Below are 23187 nucleotides of genomic sequence, written 5' to 3' on the forward strand. Positions count from 1 at the left end.
CTTCAAGGGGCTTTTGGGTTCTGGCTACGGCTTGTGCTATGAAGTTGTGCCTGCCTGTTTGCTCTCCAAAAAGTCCCATTACAATCAATATGCTGCTGTTCTCGTCGATTCTAATCCTGTCTAGGACCCTCCGAATCTCTGAAGCCGTGCAGCCGCCCACCAAGTGGCAGACTTCAGTGGCGTTCAGCTCTTCCCTTATGGCAAGCAAAAAAGCATTAGAACAGCATCTGGAGAAACTGTCCTTTTTTACGGGTCCCAAACGATCAGCCATGGCTTTTAGGTCAGCAACTGATACAGGGACAGTGGTGATAGTTGTATTTCCCCCTCCCTCTGCGGGGGTTGTGACTGTAGTTCGTCGTATGGCTGCAATAGGGTTTTGTTCGATAGGTTCCAATCCCTGGGGCTCATCCCATATATCTCCATTCCAAGCTTCACTAGGGTCCCATTCTCTCTCCCACTCGGGGATCTCGCCGTATTGGGCTTGGTCCCATTCTCCTGCCATCACAGCTGTTGCTTTGGCGGGTGGCAAATCCCAATTTTGTTTGGAGACATTTAATAATACATTCTCAGCGGTTGTGATTGGCAGAGGCCCTACCTTGTTCTGAAGTTAGTTTCTTTACCATTCCCTGTAAAACCTGATTCTCTTTTTGTATTTTCTCTTTTTCCTCTAGCTGTTCCGATAATCCCTTCTCTTTTATTTTAGCTTCTCTTAGGGTATCTTTGAGAATGTCTAACTGGCTTTGTTTTCATTCTGAGTCAGAATGAAAACAAATTTAAAACCCCCCAAATTTCCTGTAATACAGAAAGTCCAGTTCCCGACCAGCTCAGTTAACAAGGTGGTGGCTCATTGCATAATAGCAGTTCTCTGAGACGTTCTCCTTCAAGAACAGTGCTGTTAAAAAAAAAAAAAAGAGAGAGAGACCGACCTCTGGTGTCTCCACAAAGGCTTGGCTAGACAAACTAACTGTGCACTAAATATCCACGTGGTGCCTGCTGCTGTATGTTCAAAGTCCCATAATGAACTTTGATCTCCTCCACTTTGGAACAGGGGTAGGTCAGTGCTCACTAGGTGAGCAGGCAGGGTTCACTTGGACAATTAGTGCGCAGCAGGGCAGTGTGAGGTGGATTTACAACCCAGCTTGCCACGCACTAATTGTTCGTCAAGATGCGCCCTTAGTTCAGCAGCATTAAAGAAATCCTAGGTACGTGTGCTTCACCTGGACACAAGGCAACACAAAGTCGCACTTTCTGAGGGGAAGACTAAAAATAAGAAACGCCTGGAGGAGACTCTTTTCCTACCTGGAATATCTGGGCTGTGGCTGTCTGGAAGAGAGGCAGCCAGGTCTAGTGGATAGTGCACTGGACTGGGAGCCAGGAGTCCTGAGTTCTATCGCCAGCTCTGTCACCAGATTGGCACGTGACCTTGGGCGAGTCACTACCCTTCTCTGTTGCTGTTTCCTATCGCAGCCTGTGTCTGTCTCATCTGTTTAGTTTGTAAGTTCTTCCTGGCAGGGAGTGTCTCTTCTGTGTATGTACCGTGCTAGCACGACAGGGTCCTGATCTCTGTTGGAGCGTGTAGGTGGTAACAGGTAACCACTAAAACAGCTGCCCTGGTCCTGTGCCACAACACGCTAACTCTCGCTGTCTCTCGGCAGGCCAGATTTTCAAACACGTGCAGGCCGCAGCGGCTCCCATTGCTCTCAGTGAAAGGCGCTGTTCAAAATCTGGCCCCTAGCATACTCCCACATAGAAGAATTGCAGATAGTCCTTCCTAACTGGGCTACTGCTATCTCAGCTGGGCTGGCCCATGTACACAGTCCAGGTCTCCTTTCCCCCGGACCTCTCCTGGACACCTCGTTACCAGCAGTAGCATGTTAGGTGGCCCTTTCCATTTGGAAGTACCATGCTAACAGCTTGCCCAAGTCCGTTTGCTTCTGCTCCCTGAACACTGTCATGTGGTGAACTTCCCACTCTAATTCCCTTGATTTCTCCCAGTAGCAGCTCCACGCTCATTATGTCTTAAAGCTCCTGCACGAGACCAGGAGACATCTCATGCAGCTGCCAAACATCAACCATGTCTCCACCTGCTACAGCGAGGAGATCACTGTCTGCGGTAAGAGCGCTCGAAAGGAAACCCCCTCGAACACCCAGAACTAGCAGCCATGCATGTGGATGGTGATTGTTCTTAAATGCAAAACAGTGTAGGCCAAATCCTGCTCTGTAATAGGTGTGTAACCCCAGTATGTGTATAACAGAGCAGGATCTGGTGCTGTTACTTGTGGTGGTGTAGCTTCAAAATGGTATAGCTGTGTCTCTGTATACAGTGGGAAATCAGGTTGGATGTCAAAGCTCACCTTTACCTGCTGCATTCAAGTCAAATCAAACCTGACCGTTAGAGGGCCTGAGTCTCCATACTGACTAGGCTTTGCTCAGAGTTGGGAGCTTTGTCCGTTGTATTCTTTCCCTATTTTAGATCAGTTCAGCCGCTGGAATATAAATAGAATTGCCCTGAGACTTGGCCATGCATATTGTGGTCAGTGAATCTAGTGATGCTAGTATTCAGGCTGCTATAGCTCTGCTGTAACAGGAGAAGTTGTGGAAGGGAAGGGGGCTTGGGTGGGGGTGCTCACGAGAGCAGTTCAGGGGAATCCAAACCATAAAACCCAGTTAATCATTAAAGAGAATGAACAAGGCTTGTGATGCATCCTTAAGAATTAGCTGCTTTATTGAATAGACCCAGTTTTGCCATTAGTGTCTGTAGTTAGTGTAACTGGGCACAGGAATTGCCCATGGGAGACTTGCATATGTGGATGGGAGTGCAATGCATGGTAAGTAGCAGCAAACAGTAATAGATGCTTCTGTGGCACTAGGAGGAGATTTTATTTTTTTAATGATTTGACCTCTTTTGGACCCCTTTTTCTGACGACAACATCTAGTGGGTCCGGGGACACGGAAAGCAGCTTTGATTTATGGAAAGCAATTTAATGGCCGTCCCTTTTGTTAAGCGACAGCATGAACAGCTTTGCTTTGTTAAATGTCAGGGAGGAGGAAAGTATGCCCTGAACTGAATGTCTTTTCATGTGTTAGGAGACTTGCATGGCCGGCTGGATGACTTGTTTCTGATATTTTACAAGGTATGTACTGTGCTTTGCTAAGAGTCACACTGGCCCATCCTGCGGCCTTTACTCACGGGAGCAGTCCCACCGATTGCAGTGGGGAGTATTCTCCAGCATCAAGCTCTCAAAGCTGCCTTCTCACGTTCAGCTCAGTTGGTTTGGAAATGGCTTCCCTAAACAAAAGCTTATCCCTGGTTGTTGTTTAAATCTGTTAGTACAGCTATTGTTCTAGTTGTACATTTTTTCCAAGGGTTAATAGTCAATTTTTGAAAGCTAGAAGACAACACCTGACTGTTTTCTTACCACTTGTTTGTATCCCTACATGTAAAGTGATAGGAGGCTGCAGAGCAGATACTGGCCAAGACGCTCAGGTGGGGTAAATGGTTGTGGAAGTCAATGGAACTGCAGCCATTTGGATCACCAGAGGAGTCAGCCAATCGAATCACCAGCTTCCTTCTGCCTAATCCTTTACAGTACAGTTAGCATTATACTGGGTGAAATCCTGGCCTCAGAAAAGTCAAGGGGAGTTTTGTCATTAACATCAGTGGGGCCGGAATTTCACCATAGGGCACAATGACTAGATGACAGTACTGATTCTTTTCAGTTGCTGACGTGTATGATAAAAAGAACAGGAGGACCTGTGGCACCTTAGAGACTAATAAATTTATTTGAGCGTAAGCTTTCGGGAGCTACAGCTCACTGCTCACGAAAGCTTATGCTCAAATAAATTGGTTAGTCTCTAAGGTGCCACAAGTACTCCTTCTCTTTTTGCGAATACAGACTAACATGGCTGCTACTCTGAAACCTGTGTATGATAAAGATGCTGTGAATCAGAGGAGCTGGAACACGGATATATGTATGGGTGGCGGTGCGGAGGACGCAGGGGGGGCGGGATTTGCCGTCTGTCCCCTTCTCACCCTGTGGCATTTGACTGTATTTCTTGTTTGTGTAGAACGGCCTTCCCTCCCCGGAGAAGTCCTATGTGTTCAACGGGGACTTTGTGGACCGAGGCAAACAGTCCATTGAGATCTTGATCATTCTCTTTGCTTTTCTCTTGGTGTACCCGAAAGAGGTTCATCTGAACCGCGGAAACCACGAGGACCACATGGTCAACTTACGGTATGGGCGTGGACTGCGGCGGGGTATTGGAGTGCAATGTGCTTGTTACTAAATGGCTACTCAAAATCATCTCTTCCGTTTCCATCTAGCTATGGTTTCACCAAGGAGGTCATGCAAAAATACAAGGTAGGTTTGCTTTGAAATCTCACACGTTCTTTTCTGTGTCTGGCACACACTTCCTGGTGCTTCACCTCCTCCTTCCTGCCCTTGTCTTTCTAGGTGCATGGGAAGAAAATTCTCAAGATGCTCCAGAATGTCTTTTGCTGGCTGCCACTGGCCACCTTAATCGATCAGAAAGTCCTGATTCTACACGGCGGGGTGTCTGACGTGACTGACCTGGTGCTGCTGGCCAAAATCCAAAGGCACAAGGTACATCTTCTTTGTGGACTCCTTGAAATACAAAGGCACCGCTGGTTTGTGATTGCGAGAGCTTGTTTATCTTTGGTATCCTGGCCAGAGAGAATAAAAACCCAGAGAATGGCTTTGTAGTGGAAGCATGTTTAGATCCCAGCTTGAAACGGACTGATTTGACTTAACTGAGCGTGTGCACTAGGTGTAAAGGGGAGGAGAATAGAATAGCTTCTGGGTTTCTTTTCACTGGGAAGAACGTAGTTTCGGTCCTGGGTTGTGATGGATTTTGATGTAGTTAAATGGATTGGCTGAGGCAGGCTCTGTGATCCAAAGGGAGTCAGTAATAAGGGTTAGGATTCTGTCCCCTTGCTCATGGATTGTTTCCCTCGGTAGCACTGGTCCCCTTGCTCTGCACCCCCTGGCTTGTAATTTCTTTTTCAACACTGGGCTTGAGGATGGTCTGGTGTGGGTAAGGCACTACAGCGTGACTCAGGAAATGGGGGTTCTAGTCCTGGCTCTGCCCTAGGCAGATTCTGGAGTGACCTTATGCGAGTTACTTTCTCTCTGTGTGCCACGCTTCACCACACTTCCCTATTGTGCAGGGGTTTGGGGAGGGCACATTTTCTTCTGAGGGATCCTGCTGTGATAACACCCACAAGATCTCTCCCACGCCCAGCCAACCCACTCTCAGCTGCTGAAACTCTCTGTAAGCTCCCTTGTAGCTTTCCACATCCCCTCCAGGAATGACAGGAATCCCTGATCCCCCGCCTCCTTTAATCACTAAACTCTCCTCTTACCTTCCTAAAATCAAGTATCTTTTGCTTGTCCTGCTGCCAGCCCTTTCCACTTTCAGCTAGTTCGATTTCTGTCCAGGTACTGACATGGGTCTCTTGATCATAGGATCTGAGTACCTCATAAGCATGTAAGGATTTTATCGTCACATCACCCCTGTTCAACAGTGAGGCACTGCCCTCATTTTACAGATGGGGAAACTGAGGCACAGGGGGGTGGGGTGACTTGCCCAAGGTCACCCAGCAGGCAGTGGCAAAGCTGGGAATAGAATCCTGTCTCCACTAGACCATCCTTCCCAGCAGCGCTAGCTTGGTTACATCCTACTTTGTGCAGGACTCCACAACAGCTAGGGCCAGACCAGTAAGAGAGTATGATTAATCCCAATTTGACAGAGGGGGAAACTGAGGCCAGGAGTGTTGCATGACTTGGCCAAAGCCACAAAGGTGGTGTTCGTGTTGGAGCCAAGGTCAGAACTTGGGAGCTCCTGGCCCCCAGCCTGGTGCCCAGACCCACCCCGCTCTCTCTTTTCTTTCAGTTTGTTTCTGTGTTAAGGGGCAAAAAGAGAAAAGAGAAGAGTAGACACATGGACTCCAAAGCGGTAAATGGCGAGAGCCCTGTGGGCGTTGATCCTCCGAGGAGCAGTTCGTTCCCTGGCTCATGCCTCCGGCCTGAGCTAGCTAGCGCTGCGAGCACAGCCAGCAGGACGGAGCTCTCCCAGTGGGTCCGGCAGACGGTCCAAGAGGAGCTGGAGAAGTGCCGCAAGCAGGTGGGGTTCAGTAAGACTCCAGGGGACAAGGAGCTCACCTGTGTCAGCTCCGTCACCATGACCGAGTCAGAGCTGGAGTCCTGTGAAACAAGCGAGTCTAGCCAAGAAGAGTGGAAGCAGGTGAGTTCGAGCTTGTTTCGTTTGTCTTAGAGAAGACCGCACTAAGAATAATGTAACTTTTGAGGGAAATTAAAGTCCTGGGAACTCTTCTTCTCTTTTTAATACGTTGTCGCTAGTTTATTTGTCTCTTTGGGGCAGAGACCATCTTCTTGTTCTGTGTATGTACAATGCCTGGCACAGTGGAGTTCTGGTTCATCATGGGCTCCTAGGTCTTATGGCTATAATAAGAATACAGAGCATGGTTGTGTGTTGCCGCACCATGGTATTGGAAATATCTCAGTATTCCCCAGTGCTTAGAGGAAATGACACCTGTGGAATATCAGATGCTCTGGTGTGTGCAGTGGTGGTAAATGTTGACATTGCAGCGGCAACCCCTGTACAGAGTCGTCATGTGTGTTTGATCTCTCAGATTGTAGATATATTGTGGAGTGACCCTATGCCTCAGGAGGGCTGTAAAATGAATACGGTGCGAGGAGGCGGCTGCTACTTTGGGCCTGATGTGACAGAGAAGATTCTCCAGAAGCACAGTCTGCAGTTCCTGATCCGCTCTCATGAGTGCAAACAGGAAGGCTATGAGTTCTGCCACAATCGAAAGGTAGCTGGATAGGCCAATGCTAACGGGTCAGAGTTCAGAGTATTGGAGTGCATTTCCGTACTATCACTTTGGGCTTCTTTTGAGTTTTGCTTTAACTCTGAATTTCTTGGAGTCTAATGTTGATAGCTGTTGTTGATAACTACTGGACAAAATGCCTGTATGGTTTTTACTGTGAAGTCACTGATACGTGCTTTCCACCTTAAGTCACTTTCTGGCCTGGGAATCTTGAACTAAATTACACTCCAGATGGATCTGACCCGCAGACGCTGCCCCTGCACACAGACCAGGCATTGAAAGGTGCTGTACTTAGCAAAATGGAATCCTATCTCCTTCGTTGCATAATTACCCCTGGGGCTTCCAAACAGATGTTCTGTTCAAAACTGCTTGCAATGATGCCAGGTTTGAAAACCACAACTGTGTTTAACGAGCAGACACAGGACCAAATTCTGCTCTGAGATACACAAGTGTAAATCCAGAGTGACTTCACTGACTTCAGCAGAGTTAGTCGGGATTCATAGATGTATGAGAGGAGAATGTTGCCAAGAGAATGCAGTAAAATGACAAAAGTCTGGGGATGGTGTCCAGTGACTTTAGCCATGCACACAGAGAACATGTATCGTTTTCATTCTTCCCTTCCCAAACATTCTCCTAGAATTTCCTTTCCCCAAACAAGTTATACTCCTTGATCCGAGCTCTGATTGGTAAATGTGGATTATCTGTGTGTATTGTAAATGACTGTCCTTTTTTTTCATTTAGGTACTGACCATATTTTCCGCTTCAAACTATTACGAGATTGGCAGTAACCGAGGAGCCTATGTGAAACTGGGGCCAGACCTGATCCCTCATTTTGTGCAGTATCAAGCTAACAAGACAGCCCATACATTAACTATGAGACAAAGGCAAGACTTGCTAGTTTAGTGTTAGAAATGGCATAAAAATACAAGGCTATTATAGTGTTAGCCATCCTATTAAGAGATGCACTTTGGATCATCAAATTCTGCTTTAGGATTAAACCAGAATTGAGATTGATTAATCCCAAACCCCAGATATGAACATTCTTGACGTTTTGAGAAAGTTTGGATCTTGATTAATCAAGACTGGGTGTCTTTCTAAAAGATGTGCTTTAATACAAACAGAAGTTATGTGCTTGGTACAGGAATTACTGGGTGAGGTTCTATGTGTTATGCAGAAGATGATCATAAACTCTTAATCTTGGGTCCATTTCCAGTCTTCCCTTTTCAATATAAAGTGTAACTCTTGCCATTTACAAACTATCTAGAAGTTTGACTCGATCACTTCAGAAGCTGATCATCCAGCATGTTATAAGTGGCTGATCTCATCTGAACAACCGAAACAAATGCAGACAAACCAAACCTTTGTCGGTGAATTAGGAATAACACGTGTGTCTATTCCTGGGACCAAGCGAGGCTTCTGAACTGATTTTAGCAGGGTCCTGAACTAGTTATGTGGGATGGTGGTGGGGAGTTTTGTAGCACTGGTCATAGTGCTGTGATTCGTGTTGGGATGAGTTACACCAAAGCTACGTGGCAGGGTATCTTGTGTAATCTGGTGTTGCAGTTTGGTTTTAACTTGCCTACAACAAATGCTCTACACTCATGTGAGACACGGGTTTGTCCAGGGCATGTGTGAATGGTCCGGCAGGGGCAGATGCTCTTTATCTCGCTCTCAAGTGATGAGCTTTTTTAAAATGTCTGGCTCTCTTCTGCTTCTTCTAGGATCAGCAGAGTGGAGGAGTCAGCCTTTCGCGCGCTCAGGGAAAAGCTCTTTGCTCACACATCAGACCTCATCTGTGCATTTAAGGGCTACGACCAGGATGGAACTGGTAAGACTAAGCAAAGAAAGAGCTTCCTGTGCACTGGTAGGCAGCGGACAGGGCACCAGGCGGGTTTCCCTGGTGTAATGGAGCAGACTGTCTATGGCAGCTGTACAGCACTGGTTGGCAATGGGCTCAAAGGGGCATAAAGCAAGAGTGGGAAAACTTGGGCCTTGGTGTCCAGGTTGCTGCTGCCTGTGACCTTTGGAAACTTTGCTCTTAGGACAGGGAAAGATACCATATCTCTGCCTGTAGTGACATCCTCTCAGCCCCAGATCAGCTGATCTAGCTGCACCTTGACTGGAGGAATGTCACTCCAGTGCAGAGCTGTAGGGGTGAAAATAAGGCTCATTGAGGTCCCATGTAGCCCGTGGACGATCTAACCAACAGGATTACTAAATAAGCAACGCCATTCTTTCCTAAGTGCAATTTCAGCCTCCGGTTCCCAAGGTGCTTTCATGAGTGTCCCTTTCAAACAGGAACCATCACACTGAGTGACTGGGCAACTGCAGTAGAGTCAGTCTTGCATTTCGGACTGCCCTGGCGGATGCTGAGGCCACAGCTGGTGCGCAGCACTGCAGGGGGCCTGCTGGAGTACAGATCCTGGCTGGATGACTTAGCTGTGGAACAACGGAGCAAAGAGGTAACTAACAGTGCAGCCATTCCTCAAAGCACGGTAGAAGGCTTGGACAATGAAGCCCACTTGACCACCAAACTGACAGGGCCTGCAGATCCCATGCTGATGAGTGCATGAATATGCTAGGAAAGCCTAGGAGAAATTCTTCCTGTAGGCCCTCATCCAAACCCCACTGAAATCGATGGGCATTAGATCAGGCCAATGAGCATTTTATTCAAGTAGTTAATAATTATATATTTATTTCTATTCCTTAAACACCAGCAAGTTAATCCCTTAATCCTCACAACAATCCTGTGAGGTAGGTAGGGACCAAACCTTTTTGTTCAGGGTAGGAGCGGATTTGTGTTCCTTTTATTAGCTTTTTTTTTTTTGTTAGGGTTCTTTTCATGCCACAGGAAGCCACTTAGGGGGCCTAAAATTAGAAAAGAAAAACAGCACTGGAACTGGGGACCCAACTGGCATATATAGATCCAGATTTGGAATAAGCCATAAAATTAGAGGTGTGGAAACCCAGCCCCTTGCGAAATTCAGGCCTGGATCCCGGTTTGGATTTAGAGTTGCTGAAGTTCAGGGCTTTTCAGATCCCAGTTGTAGTGATGTGGCTCTGAGACATTGCGTTTACATGCTGCTGGATTTAGGAATGGGCTCACCTCCAATTACTAAGGTCGTAACTGTAGTGTAATCAGATATCTCAACGCAAACCCACTTGCACCTTACAATACTGTTAAGTGCTTGCAGATGGGGGTCACACTGGGATGCAGAGTCATACCCAGGAGGATCAAAATGTCAAGACAACTCCAAAAGATTTAGATCTGTCTACAGTTAAAGTATTTAGTAAGGGTTTCTAGGTGTTTCAGTTTGCAGCACAAGGTAATGTGAAAGGGCGATTCTTTTCGGGTGTAGATGAATTGCTTTTATTTATGCAATACAACTCGAATCACTATACAAAAGCCTGAAATCCCAGCCTATGCTAGGACTGGGTAGTAAGTTTTATCATAAAAGGAAACGTGTTATATCTTCCAGCACATACAGTCAAGCTTGCTAGAAGCCATTTATCGAAACAGATCCAACCTGGAGACCATCTTCAGGATCATAGATAGCGATCATTCAGGTAAGGATGTGTTTTCTTCCCTCCTGCCTCTCTGTTTTGTTCCATCTCACTTTTGGGCTCACACTCATTGTATGTTAAATCTCAGAAACGGGAGGCAGTTTCCTCAATGGTTAGAACAAGGTCCTTGGGAACCACAATGGCCCTGTGGTTCAGCTGAGGATGGGTCTAGTTTACTCTAACTGTGGATGAATCACTTCTTTGTGCTGTGAAAATGGGCTCATGTAGGACCTCAGTGCAAAAGTGATATTACCTCTGAGGATGACTCTGTAGTTAAGGTACCCTATGGGGACCCACGAGATCTGGGTTTTGTTCCCAGTTGTGCTACAGCTACCTTCTGTAATGGCAAATTACTTATGCACCATTAAAGACAACGGTAGTTTTGTCAATGATTTCCAGGAGTGTAGGATCGAGACCTTAAACCAGTCTGTGCATCAGTTTCCCATCTGTAAAATGGGGTTACTACCTGACAGGATCTTCTGAAACTTAATTCAGTAAATGATTGTAATACACTGAAAGCATCAGATGAAAAATGTGGTAGGCATGTAGAGTAATATGAAGTTATCCTGGATAAGATCACTAGAAAAGAATAAGGTATGTGTAACTGTTTGAGGTTACATTTGATCTATCCCATTAGTTAATCCCTTGGGGGGAGTGGCCAGCTAGCCAGCATCAACAATAATGGGTGAAGATTCCCCTGCAGTATCTATCCCATTATCCCCAACACCCCAGTAAACAGCCATTTTTTATGCTGCTAAAAAATTATCTGTAAGAGGGCACCGTATCTTCTCCCCTCATTCCTGGTGCATCTCAGCTGTTTAGAACTCCCTTCCTGCCACAATGCATTAAACCTTTGCTTCATTTTTGCCTGTCATCTCTGCGTTAGTAGTTATAACAATACTTTAATACATGTTTAGAAAGTGCTGGAAAAGAGTAATTTAGCCTCTACACTCAATGGAGATACGGAGTATTGTCACTAGTTTATACATGGAAAAATGAGGCATATGCAGTAAATGATTTCAACATCATTGAGTGAGGAACGTGGCTTTCCTGACTGCTGCCAGTTCTGTGTAGGACTGCACCATTGCCTACCCCCGTGTGCTGCTGAAGGGGCAGGCTCAGAGGAGGGCTGCATGGCCTCTTGTACACATTTGAGGGCAGGACTGTCACTAAACTGAATTGCCAGTTTCTTCCCTGCAGGGCTTATTTCATTTGAGGAATTCCACCAGACCTGGAAGCTGTTCAGCTCCCCTATGAACATGGAGCTCACAGCTGATGGCATCAGTGACCTGGCCCGCAGCCTAGATTTCAACAAGGATGGAAACATAGACTTCAACGAGTTCCTAGAGGCCTTCCGCCTCATTGAACACACTCATGGTGATGATAAAGCACTCCACCCAGCAGAGATGGCTGTTAGCTAGTGGGGCAGCCACAAAGTCTGCAATGCCTTTGGATGATCTCCTAAGCCGCAGCAATCCTTCACAAACAAAGGCCATGCCAGCAGCTATGACGACTTGTGGGGAAGTAGAACCGAGTTACATTTTAGACCTCTCAGTGTTAGGAGTTACTGCCCCTGTTCCATTTTTTGGTATGATAATTGGCCAAATTAGTAGTATTTTAAAAGGAAATGGAGGGAATGTGTTGCTCAAGTAGATATTTATTCTAACACTCTGCAAGGGTATAGTGTAGCCTGTTACTCCCATTTACTGACATTTCTGTAAACTATTACAGGATCATTAACGTTTGTGAAGTGGAATTATTACGAACATCTGCAGTAGCTGAAGTGTTAAAGTACAAACCTAAAAACAGGGTGCAGGAATTTTGTTTTTTAAAGAGACTCAAAGCCCAGAAGCAACCACTGATGATGAGCTAGAGTCTGACTTGTATAAAGTCAGGCCATCATGTGAAGTTCTAACTTCTACATGAAGCCTCTCTCTCTTTTTTTAAATCCAGTCTTGCTTTAAAGACTTCAAGTGATGAAGAATCTGCCACATCCCTAGGGTAAGACACTCCAGTTGTTTAATCACCTTGCTAAAATGTGCTTTAGCTAGTGGATCTCTTTCTCCTAGACAGAGTTTTACAAGAGGAGTTGGCAACCTTTCAGAAGTGGTGTGCTGAGTCTTCATTTATTCACTCTAATTTAAGGTTTTGCATGCCTGTAATACATTAGTTATATATTATAGACTTAGAACTAAAAATGTTAAACTATTGTTGTATGTAAAGTAAATAAGGTTTTTAAAATGTTTAAGGATGGGCAGTGTGAGTGCCACTGAAAATCAGCTCCCGTGCTGCCTTTGGCATGTGGGCCATTGGTTGCCTACCCCTGAAATAGATACTTTAAGAGCTGCTATACAGCTTCAGGTAATTGACCCATCACCATTAACTAGTGCTGCAGAAGAAGAAAGTGAAAACATTTGAACAATGCACTGGAAGTACTGTTATCTGATACAGTTGGAACAAAATCAAGGGCTAGATTCACCCAAGCTTCACAAAATGTAGTACCTCACTAGGATTTGCTGAATAATGGAGGCAATATTTGACCCTGAATTTGCAGAGAGTAATGGTATTTACCAAGGAATTTTCACCTTGTTTGGGAACCCAAGACAGACATCTGTCATATTATAAAAAAAATATTCCAAATGCTGTATCTAGAGTAATGCTAGTATAATGCATGGGAAGAAGTCAGGCAAACTTAATTTCTTTACAGTATGATGCTTGGTAGATTTTTTTCATAGCACAAGTCTGCTGTATTTCAGGATTTGTTAGTCACAAGTGCCTTTTACAATATTTGACAAATCTCCAAGTAGCTATCTTTCCAAAGAATGAACAATGCTGTAAGTATGCCTTTTTAGAAATAAAAAGGCAACATGATAAAGGACACAGTTTAAAGTAGACATTTTATTCTATTTCCTGAATAAGCAAAATGATATAAAAATATAGCCTTGCAGTCCAAAAAAAGTCACATTACACAAACACTAAATCCACAACTTCCCCAGCAGATAAATGAATAATATTAAACATGTTTACAGGGTGATGTACAAGTTTGCAACAGCCTAGTTGTTTTTGTATGCATAATTTTGTGATGTAGATTCCTTTCATGTTTTTACTCACTGCAAAAATGAAAACTTGAAAGACAAGATCCCCTTAGCATTGCATGGAAGAACAATGCTGTTGTAAAAATGTACAATAGTACATAACTTTTGTAGTAGAACAGTATCTGAACAGATTCAGTTTCTCTTAAGAAAGCATATACAGCTTTATAAGTCTAAACCTTCCAAAGGTCATCAAGTTTGAAAAGCATGGAAGAGGCTTTGCTAGTCCAAAAGATTACAGCCAATACCAAATTTATGAAAATCCTATACTAAGATATGCATTTTTTTTTAAACCCAGTCAGTTTCAGCCTTTGAAAGTGAACCCTGAAACAAAATAATGCATTTGATACACCCCTAACCAATGGCTTATGACAAGTCAACTGAAGATTCCTCCTCTGATAGGGATGCTCTCATTCAATCCATGTTCTGTTAGTTTTAGATCTTCCAGGTCATCTTTTATTATGCTAATCAAATGACTCAGGCCTTCTTGTTGCTGCTTCAAATGCTAGAATAATTAAAGAATGTAAGAAACACTTCAGGTGTAGCATTTATCACACAAAACTATAGCTCAGTCCTTGATGGTTAAAAGATCAGAACCTCTCTAAAATAACTAAGTTACTATAACAGCTATAAGTTTATTTTTTAAAAGCGAAACTACATGACTTGTGCAAAACAGAATACATTTTTACCACTGTCATGCCTGAAGGCCTATAAGTGCCTTACCAAAAAACACTCAACTATTTGAATTTGGAGTACTTGTGGCACCTTTGAGCATAAGCTTTCGTGGGCTAAAACCCACTTCATCGAAAGCTTATGCTCAAATAAATTTGTTAGGCTCTGAGGTGCCACAAGTCCTCCTCATTGTTTTTGCTGATACAGACTTACATGGCTGCCACTCTGAAACCTAAACTATGAGTTCACTCAAGATTAGAGCTGGTTGGAAAAATGCAGATTCAATTAAACTTTTGCCAAAACATAGCGAGTTCCAGGGTTGACAGCACTGCTGAAGAGAGCATGGAAGACCCAGCCCCATCATGCAGAACACCCACAGCTCCCCATTGGCTCTCTGGTGGACCAGGGAGCCTGAAGTCTTAGGACTGGTTTTCCAAAATCTGCACTTCTGGGTAGCCCTGCATGAGGACTGCTTGGGGTACCACAGGAAAACAACTTCACTGCACAGGATTGCAATGAACAGAGCTCTTAGTCTAGAGGAAATTCAGCAACAGCATCAAGCAAATACTAAGTCCACTTGAGAGGCAAGAGGCATGCTGAAACTTCAATTCCAACACCACTGTTTTCCATCTTTTTATAAGCTGTGCACCCTCCACCCAAGCAGGCTGTTGTAGAATTCTGCATGCATTTCTCCACAAGGAATACTTACTTGCTTGATTTCTTGTAAGAGATCTGCATCAATGTAGTACCTTTCTTCTGCCCTAACTGCTCCAAAATGATTTTGCATCCTGATCTGAGACATCAGTTCATTTAGGCGACCCTAAAAATAGATGGGAATCACATGTATTAGGATAGAAAAGCAGTTTCCCCCTGACATCCGTAGTCCTGAGAGAAAAATGTACCATCAGCGTGAAGGTTTTGACTCAGCTTCTTGCATTTTTTCCTTTTTTTAATTAAAAAAAAAAAGGGTGGGGTGGGGTGGGGTGGGGTGGGGGATACAATACAGTAAATAAACAGTCTGATACTGTTCATAAAAATTGCTTCAGTACTCGCTGTGTAGTTTTTGGACCTTGTAAGGGGTTTTTTCAAGATTGGGTTTAGGACTTGCAAGTCTGCGGACTCAAATCAACAGGGAAAATGTCAATATTCTTCCTATGAAAGAAAACATTAACTACAAATGGTTTTAACTGAGCTTTGGGGAGGTTATTTTACAGCTTTATTGTAAGTACACCAAGAGCCCTTTTCTGTTGCAAGAGCTTATATATAACTCACTCACCTTGAACTGAGTAGGTGCATTGAGTTCACATTGAATGGTGTCTAACTGTACACGAAGTTGTTCCTCATCAGCCTGAATGGCATAGCCACTTTTCCTTTGTATCTCTTGTTTAATTAACACCTGCAAAAGGAACCACTGAAGTTATGATCTTTGGAATGACTTGTTTTATGTGCATAAACTCCAAATGTCAAGATTCTCCTGCAGATGTCTCAGACAGAAGAGTGGCGTGTCTAAAGGCTGCCTTGTATGTTGTATGCAGTGTTGTCACTCCCATGCTATCAGAGAGACAAGGTAGGTGAAGTAATATCTTCTAGTGGACTAACAGAAGTCCAAAGATATTACCTCACCTACCTTGTGTCTCTTGTATGCTGTGTCTCAATTTATATCCTATAGTAAAAGAGAAATGGATTTACCATTTCTAGTAAAATACAAATCAGAGTCACAATGTTCTACCTGTACATTTGTTTCTGGGGTTTAAAACCACAGTCATCTACTTCACGTGTGGCACATTAGATACAGGGGAAATGTTTTCCATGAGGTCTCCCTCCCCACACTTCCATGTACATCTATTCCGCTTTCCCCACTCAGATTGTCGTCTACTCTGCTGCCCCACAGATCTGAAATACATCCACCAGACAAAATTCTCTCTCACTTTCTTCAAACCCTCCTTCCTTCCACTCAATCCTTCCACTTCCCCCTCTTGCCTTGTATTTGTCTTTAGAGCAAAAAATGTTTAAGATAATCTGCCAGATCTATCTTAAAGCAAGTTACAGGTATTAAAGAAAACGCAAAATAGAAAACTAATTTGTCCATTTTACTCAAATGGAGATTAGGGATTTCTTACAGAAGGAAGTTTAGAACTGCCATATAGCTAACCAACCACACGAACAAGAGAATAATAAATCCAATCAACCAGCAAGCCACTATCACCGTAACCATATTAACTGGGATTGTTAAAAAAAAAAAAAAAAAAAAAAAGCCATTTCAGATTAATTTGTGCTTCTGTCTGCACAGCGTACACTCAGTTTCATGAGCCTACTAGGGAAAGGAGTTTATAAAGAGAGTCATGAATTGATAGGAGTTGGGGCAGATACAGGATCTGAAACTACTTAAAATTGGATTTAAAAACAACACAACCTGACTCGTTCCAATAGGACAACTTTCCCACAAAGTTAGGCAGCTTTTCTGGTAAGTCTCTGATCTTGACTGTGACAGGGTTTAAAAGAGAACTGGATAAATTCATGGAGGTCAAGTCCACTAATGACTATAAGCCAGCATGGGTAAGGAATGGTGTCCCTAGCCTCTGTTTGTCAGAGGGTGGAGATGGATGGCAGGAGAGAGATCACTTGATCATTACCTGTTAGGTTCACTCCCTCTGGGGCACCTGGCATTGGCCACTGCCGGTAGACAGGATACTGGGCTGGATGGACCTTTGGTCTGACCCAGTAGGGCCATTCTTATGTTCATGAGAGGGAGACTTGCACACAAATTGAAAAAGAAACAGGAATGGGAAATAGAGCTGTTAAAAAAAAAAAAAAAAAAGTCTACTCTGTTGCCCGTGGAACATGCATCAGATTACTCACTGCATCCAAGTGTTACCTGTAAGGTTCTATGAGAAAGGTCCATTAGTTTCCTCTTGTACTGTGCGATTTTTGCCATAGTTGTGGTCTGATTTTTCTGCAGCTCACTAATATCTTCTGATATTATCTGAAAGAAAAAAACATGGTTGCAGCTGGTGGCCATCCAAAAATTTAATTTAATCTTTTTATAAAAAAAACAAAAAAAGATTTTCCTGCTTGTAAGCATGTACTAGCAGCAGCAGGATTCGTTTCCCCTGCCATCAGAGTTTCAAAACAATGATCAGTCCTAAAGGAAAAGGGGCCATATTTGAAAACACCTGTAGAGAGAATCAGAGGATGAGTAGTTCATAATGTAAGAATGCTGTCATACCCCCTTGTTTAATAAGTGGGTCTATTACAGCCCATCTCTGCCCTTACCATCATTCTGTTTTGTATGTAATTAACTGAAAGTTTTAAATATTTATCCTGAGCAGGAGAGCAGCTGAGGGGGCTTTATTCTGTCAGTATCCTTATCCCCTTCCCACTCGTGTCCCTTCAAAAAGTGAAGTATCCGTTCTAGTCATATCCATCACTAGGGGATCGGTGCCTAATATATGCTCCCCAAACTGAGGCAGTGTCAGGTGCTACAGCTTGAATTTTCAAGCACCCCACTCATTGGAAGTCAGGTCAAATAGGGTGCCTAATTTGGAGACTTTTTTGAAAATGCCTGAACTAAAAAAGAGTAGATTTAGACTGTCTTAGCCAAAAAGCTGATAATTCTCCTCTTGCAAGTGAGCAGATGAGAGAGAAGATATTCATACAAACCAGAGAACAGCTATTGCATAAGCCTTCCGCTCCAAGGTAGCATGGTGTGAAATCTCTGTTAATCATATACAAAAGTCTTAACAGCTTCCATAAGGGTAGTCTTAACTGAAGCTGAAACAGGAACTGCAAGTCACCTACTCTGAAGACATTATTCTAAATTCATAAATGCTCATAACTGCACAGATGCAAGTGTCTATGGGTTTGTCTACCTCAGAATAAAAGATGCAGGACATGGCCACAGCTGGCCCAAGTCAGCTGACTGACTCTCAAGACTCAGGCTGCAGGGCTAAAAATTGCTGTGTAGACATTCAGGCTCAGGTTGGAGTCTGGGACCCTCCCTCCTTGTGGGGTCCCAAAGCTCAGACCCAAACATCTAAACAGCAATTTTACAGCTCTACAGTCCATGAGCCGGAGTCAGCTGACCCAGGCCAGCCATGGGTGTTCAATTACGGTGTAGACATATCCTGTGTTTCTCTAGAGTAGCAGCAGTTTAGAACTATTGCTCGGTGTTAATACTTCCCAGATTAGTTCTCAGCAGTCGGAAATCAGGATTTACAAGGCCACAAGAGTCACACTTTTCGAGTGCTAAATCTATTGTCTGCAACCATGTTCAAAACAAATGGTGTCAAGTTAACACTTACATCTAATCTGGTCTGATGCTGCTTAGTCATCTGGTCTTGGACCTTTAATCTTCTCAACAGCTCTTTGAAACCTACCATTGGTACAGGGATAAGCCTACAGGAACAGAAGTGTTTAGTTATTAAACAACTCAAGATTTACAGCTATATTTAACAATATATTCCTGAATTGCAGACTCTGTTCATTACAAGAATGAGAAGTCACTGTAATTATGGGTGTTACATTCAAAAGTCCTCACCACTCATCCCCACAGTGTAGGCAATGACGTTTATTTAGAGTTGCAGGACTAGCAGGGTAGGGTTGACCCCAAGAAATGTGCTGGTTTGAAGTTCACAGATATAGCGAGCTAACAACTCCAAACAATTAACATATACCCTAGAGCAAGAACTTACAGCCTTCTGCCATTTGCAACCCCCTCAAAAAATCAACAACGTAAACCGAGACTACTTTAAGTGAGGAGTTACTGTATATTGGCTTACAAGGCAGGTATGGGGGGGGGGGGGGGGGGCGCGGCGGGAACAATACGACACACACGACTTGGACCTGTTCTAGGCACCACCAAAAGTTATACAAACCTGCCACCCCTGGAGAGAGGGAGGGAAGGAAGGAATCGCAGAGGGAGCTGAGTGAGTGTCTTTCCTTCCCCTGGGTCCTAGAGGCAGATTTACTAAAGTGGCATTTTTGTGAGGGAGATTTTGTTTGTGATTCTGTGGCAACCCTCTCATTACCTACCTTGTAGTTATCACATTATACAGCTGTACCCCTAAAATATCTCCTAAAGTTACCTGAAAGTTATTTTAGAAAGTGTTTGGTTTTTAAGGCTAAATTCACACCATATATCCATGTTTACAAAAAAACAAAACACAAAAAAGAACCAGACTTACTTTTCAGGATCAGGATTATCCACTTTGGCCTGTTCCCAGATAATAGGATCAACGCCTACAAGAGAAAATGGAAATTCTTTCCATAAGGACAATCTCAACAGTGCTTCAATAGTTTTCACATCACATGGCTAGTAAGTGATCAGATTTAATAATGCATGTGAAAGAGCCACACTAAAATCAGCTGTGAAACTGAATCTTCAAGCTATTAATTCAGCTTATTAAAAAGGCTTGGGCCCAGGTTTTGTGGAAATATCCGGGCCAAAGAACAGTTGTCAAGCTGTCTCACTGGTAGACAGACATGAAAGGAAAGTGAAAATGGTGATTAAAAAAAAAATTAAGCATCAGAAAGAAAGGTTCCTTAAAGCTGTCAGGAGACCTCCAAAATCTGGTCCAAAAGGAAGATAAAAATAGTAGTACAAGCAACTACATTGTGTGTTAAACAAATGACAACATCAAAATCAAACACACAAGACGTCTTTGGAGGTGACCCACCTTGATTATCATGCGCATTATAAAGAGGGGTTTCAAAGGGGGATGGGCTGTTGCCAGCAGGAGAGTGAGTTTGTATGTGTGTTGGGGGGCGGGGGGGGAAAGGGTGAGAAAACCTGGATTTGTGCTGGAAATGGCTCTACTTGATGATCACTTTAGATAAGCTGTTGCCAGCGGGGGAGTGGGGTGGGAGGAAGTTTTGTTTCATGGTCTCTGTGTGTATATAATGTCTTCTGCAGTTTCCACGATATGCTATGCATCCGATGAAGTGAGCTGTAGCTCACGAAAGCTCATGCTCAAATAAACTGGTTAGTCTCTAAGGTGCCACAAGTACTCCTTTTCTTTTTACGAATACAGACTAACACGGCTGTTACTCTGAAACCTTTGGAAACCTCTTATCAGTTCAGTCAGGATGTCACTTATTTTGCCATTATTACCAGTATATTAATGAATATTTATATAGCAATTTTATGATTAAATAAGCTGCAAATCTGGTATAAGACAAAGCGATGGAAAGACTTCATTTGTCTCCATCATTGCTGCTGAGCTGGCAAACGGGAAATCAAAGAAAGATCTAGCCATTAAATATTTTAGGGCTGTCGATTAATCACAGTTAATTCATATATTAACTCAGAAAAATTAATTGTGATTAAAAAATGAATCGCACTGTTAAACAATACCAACTGAAATTAAATATGTTTGGATGTTTTTCTACATTTTCAAATACTGATTTCTATTACACAGAATACAACGTGTACAGTGCTCACTTAATATTTATTCCAAAAATAGTATTTCTATTCACTTCATACAAGTACAGTAACTTCACTGAACATTGTAGTTACATTCCTGAAAAATGCTACTTTCAGCAAAACAATGTTAAACAAATTCAATTTCCCCATAAGAATTAATGGGGGTTAGGTGGAAATTTTTTTTGTCAGACAAAAGATATTATACACACACACAGTGTAAGTTTTAAACAACTGAATATTGTACACAGCCATGATGATTGTGAACCTTGGTTGAGGTGATGAAGTCCGAGGGTGGAAGAGGGTGGGATATTTCCCAGGGAATACCATACTGCTAAATGATGAACTAGCACTCGGCTGAGCCCTCAAGGGTTAACATGTTGTTAGTGTAGCTTCACACTCTACAAGGTAGCATGAACGGAGGGAGGAGACACACCAGATGCATGGCAATGGCTGCAAACATTCCCTGCGGAAACTGACTATGATGAACCCACGCTATCCCACTGGAGCACACTACTCCCTCCACTTTCCAAAGTGCCGGGGGGTGCATGTGTGTGAGAGACAGACAGACATGCACATTGCCCCTTTAAGTATGCCGACACCACTCTAAGTATGCTGCCTTTTTAAGTAGATCAGCAAGTTGAGACAGCAGCTGCTGCCAGCAAGCTCCCTCCATCCTGAGCCCTGTCCTGTCCCCCCTTCTCTGTGGAGACGGGGTACAGAAGCAGGGGGGACACCCTGACATCAGCACCCCTCTTCGCCCCCCACCCCCTGCACAGCAAGCAGGTGGCTCCCAGGAGCAGCTCCAAGGCAGAGGGCAGGAGCAGCACATGGCGGGGGGGAGAACAGAGACAGAGACATGGCACCTGACCTGACCAGCAAGGCAGCTGATTTTCCCTGTATTCCAGTAACGCACAGGTGTTCCAGTAAGGGGCCTGTTGTGCTGGGCTCCTACACAAAAGACTGTTCATGTCCAAAGAGCTTAGAGTCTACGCATAAGGTAAACAGATGGGAGAAGCACAAAGTGCCAATGATTCAATTATGCTAAAGCTTCGTTAGCTGCACAAAATAAAGAAGCAGTTCTAAAAAACAAAATGTATTCCAAAACACAGATCAGTAGTTAGTTACACCTAAAGTTACTATATCTGAAAAAGATGGGGCAGAAGTTGTTACTTTGTGCATTGAACAGACTTTGTCCCCATATAGTCAGTTTCCCCTTTTTTGTGAGTCTTTCACATAGCAATAGGGGAGAGAAAAATCGTTTAAAAATGGCAGAACGTGATAGCAGAACCACAGGTATAGTACATAACACTATTCTGAATTCATTTTTTGAAATTGGATTAGATTTCAAATCGATTCCCTTAGTTAAAAATTTTTTATCCTAGTTTTGCTACCAAAGAGCTTGATTTCCAGCTATGGAATGAAAGATTAAAATAGACTTCAATCTTTAATGTTATTTTTGGCCTTTAAAAACCACCACAAAAAAAAAGAAAAATTACACACCCCACACACAACCCCACACATCCAGAACACAGGCAACTTATCTAAGCCAAAAACAGACAATTTGAGATTTTTGAACCTGGAGAGTAGGCAAAGAGTTATTCCAAATGTACACATATTTAAGTGTGAGAAGATCCTATAAACTATTCGCTTTAGGCCACAGACCAGCAAACAGAAGCCAAGTATCTATGTTATTGCAAGTGAACAAATGAGGAATCAAAAAGGTCACTGCACTCGTCCAAAGGGATACAATTACCGTCTGTGCACATGTACTGATGTGTATTGGCCGAGTGACTCAGAAAGTTGGGAGGAGTGAATACAGGACCCTATGGTGTTTATTTTACCTGCAAAAGTTACTGTCCTGGCATATCACTTTTGCTGGACTCAATGAAGCAGTTAATAAGATGAACTGAACTAGTTTAAGACTCTTACAGTTTGGTTTACAATATTGTCTACCCCTGTATTATTTATTTGCATAACTTTGTATCTCATCAACTGAGAAAAATAAAGTTACTCTGTTGGAAGGGTTAGAAATATTTGGAACAGACATGTTAGTACGTAAGGTCAGCTTAAAAACTCCTTTGATTAAAAATGTCATTTTTTCCAGTCACTTACTCTCGGACACCTGGAGAACGTGGAAGGGCTTGTTTACCAACTAATGCAACACTCCAGTACATACCAGCAGGAGGATTCTGTAGAAGCTGTTTGATTTGTGCTGGAGAAAGTTCTGTTCTGGCCATGGAAAGGGTAACTCCAAGCTGCTGCAGTGATGTTTTTATGTTAACTTGTTCAAAATGAGCGTACAGGGTTGTGGCTGGAACTCTCCTTGAAGTCCCATTTGGTGACCGCTCAACAACATAAATGACAACTTCAGTCCTGAACAAGCATATGCAACAGAAAAGAAAATTATAAGAATACAAGTACCCTAGATCAGTTAATGGTTTACAGAAACAACAACTGAAATACAATTATAAGCCTGGAGCCAACCGACGAACAGAACAGCATCATTATTTTAAATTAATACATTCCAGTCAATTAAAAAAAAAAGCTGAAAATATTTACTGGTG

The 23187-nt window shown here is 43.3% G+C and overlaps 2 protein-coding genes across 5 annotated transcripts in view; one reads left to right on the forward strand and one right to left on the reverse strand.

The window, feature by feature from the left end:
* The window catches only part of PPEF2 (protein phosphatase with EF-hand domain 2), a 39491-nt gene extending 23030 nt beyond the window's left edge, over positions 1–16461 (forward strand). Inside the window, exons 6-17 of one of the 2 annotated variants that reach the window (XM_043544782.1) lie at positions 1999–2113; positions 3088–3134; positions 4069–4235; positions 4325–4361; positions 4455–4604; positions 5914–6264; positions 6674–6859; positions 7616–7758; positions 8596–8702; positions 9173–9336; positions 10354–10441; positions 11639–16461. In XM_043544782.1, the coding sequence (XP_043400717.1) occupies positions 1999–2113; positions 3088–3134; positions 4069–4235; positions 4325–4361; positions 4455–4604; positions 5914–6264; positions 6674–6859; positions 7616–7758; positions 8596–8702; positions 9173–9336; positions 10354–10441; positions 11639–11859 (1776 nt within the window). In that variant the 3' untranslated portion in view covers positions 11860–16461. The remainder of the gene's footprint in view (positions 1–1998; positions 2114–3087; positions 3135–4068; positions 4236–4324; positions 4362–4454; positions 4605–5913; positions 6265–6673; positions 6860–7615; positions 7759–8595; positions 8703–9172; positions 9337–10353; positions 10442–11638) is intronic. The other variant, XM_043544783.1, reaches the window with a different exon arrangement.
* The window catches only part of NUP54 (nucleoporin 54), a 38288-nt gene continuing 16387 nt past the window's right edge, over positions 1287–23187 (reverse strand). For 2 of the 3 annotated variants that reach the window (XM_037896715.2, XM_043544785.1), the window contains 7 exons: positions 22800–22996; positions 19386–19440; positions 18504–18597; positions 17078–17185; positions 15479–15598; positions 14912–15022; positions 13317–14035 (listed from right to left, as the gene is read on the reverse strand). In XM_037896715.2, coding sequence (XP_037752643.1) covers positions 13907–14035; positions 14912–15022; positions 15479–15598; positions 17078–17185; positions 18504–18597; positions 19386–19440; positions 22800–22996 — 814 coding nt within the window. In that variant the 3' untranslated portion in view covers positions 13317–13906. Of the gene's footprint in view, positions 1300–13316; positions 14036–14817; positions 15023–15478; positions 15599–17077; positions 17186–18503; positions 18598–19385; positions 19441–22799; positions 22997–23187 lie in introns of those variants that run through there. The other variant, XM_043544784.1, reaches the window with a different exon arrangement.

The sequence above is a fragment of the Chelonia mydas genome, chromosome 4 (assembly GCF_015237465.2).
Source record: "Chelonia mydas isolate rCheMyd1 chromosome 4, rCheMyd1.pri.v2, whole genome shotgun sequence".
NCBI lineage: Eukaryota > Metazoa > Chordata > Testudines > Cheloniidae > Chelonia > Chelonia mydas.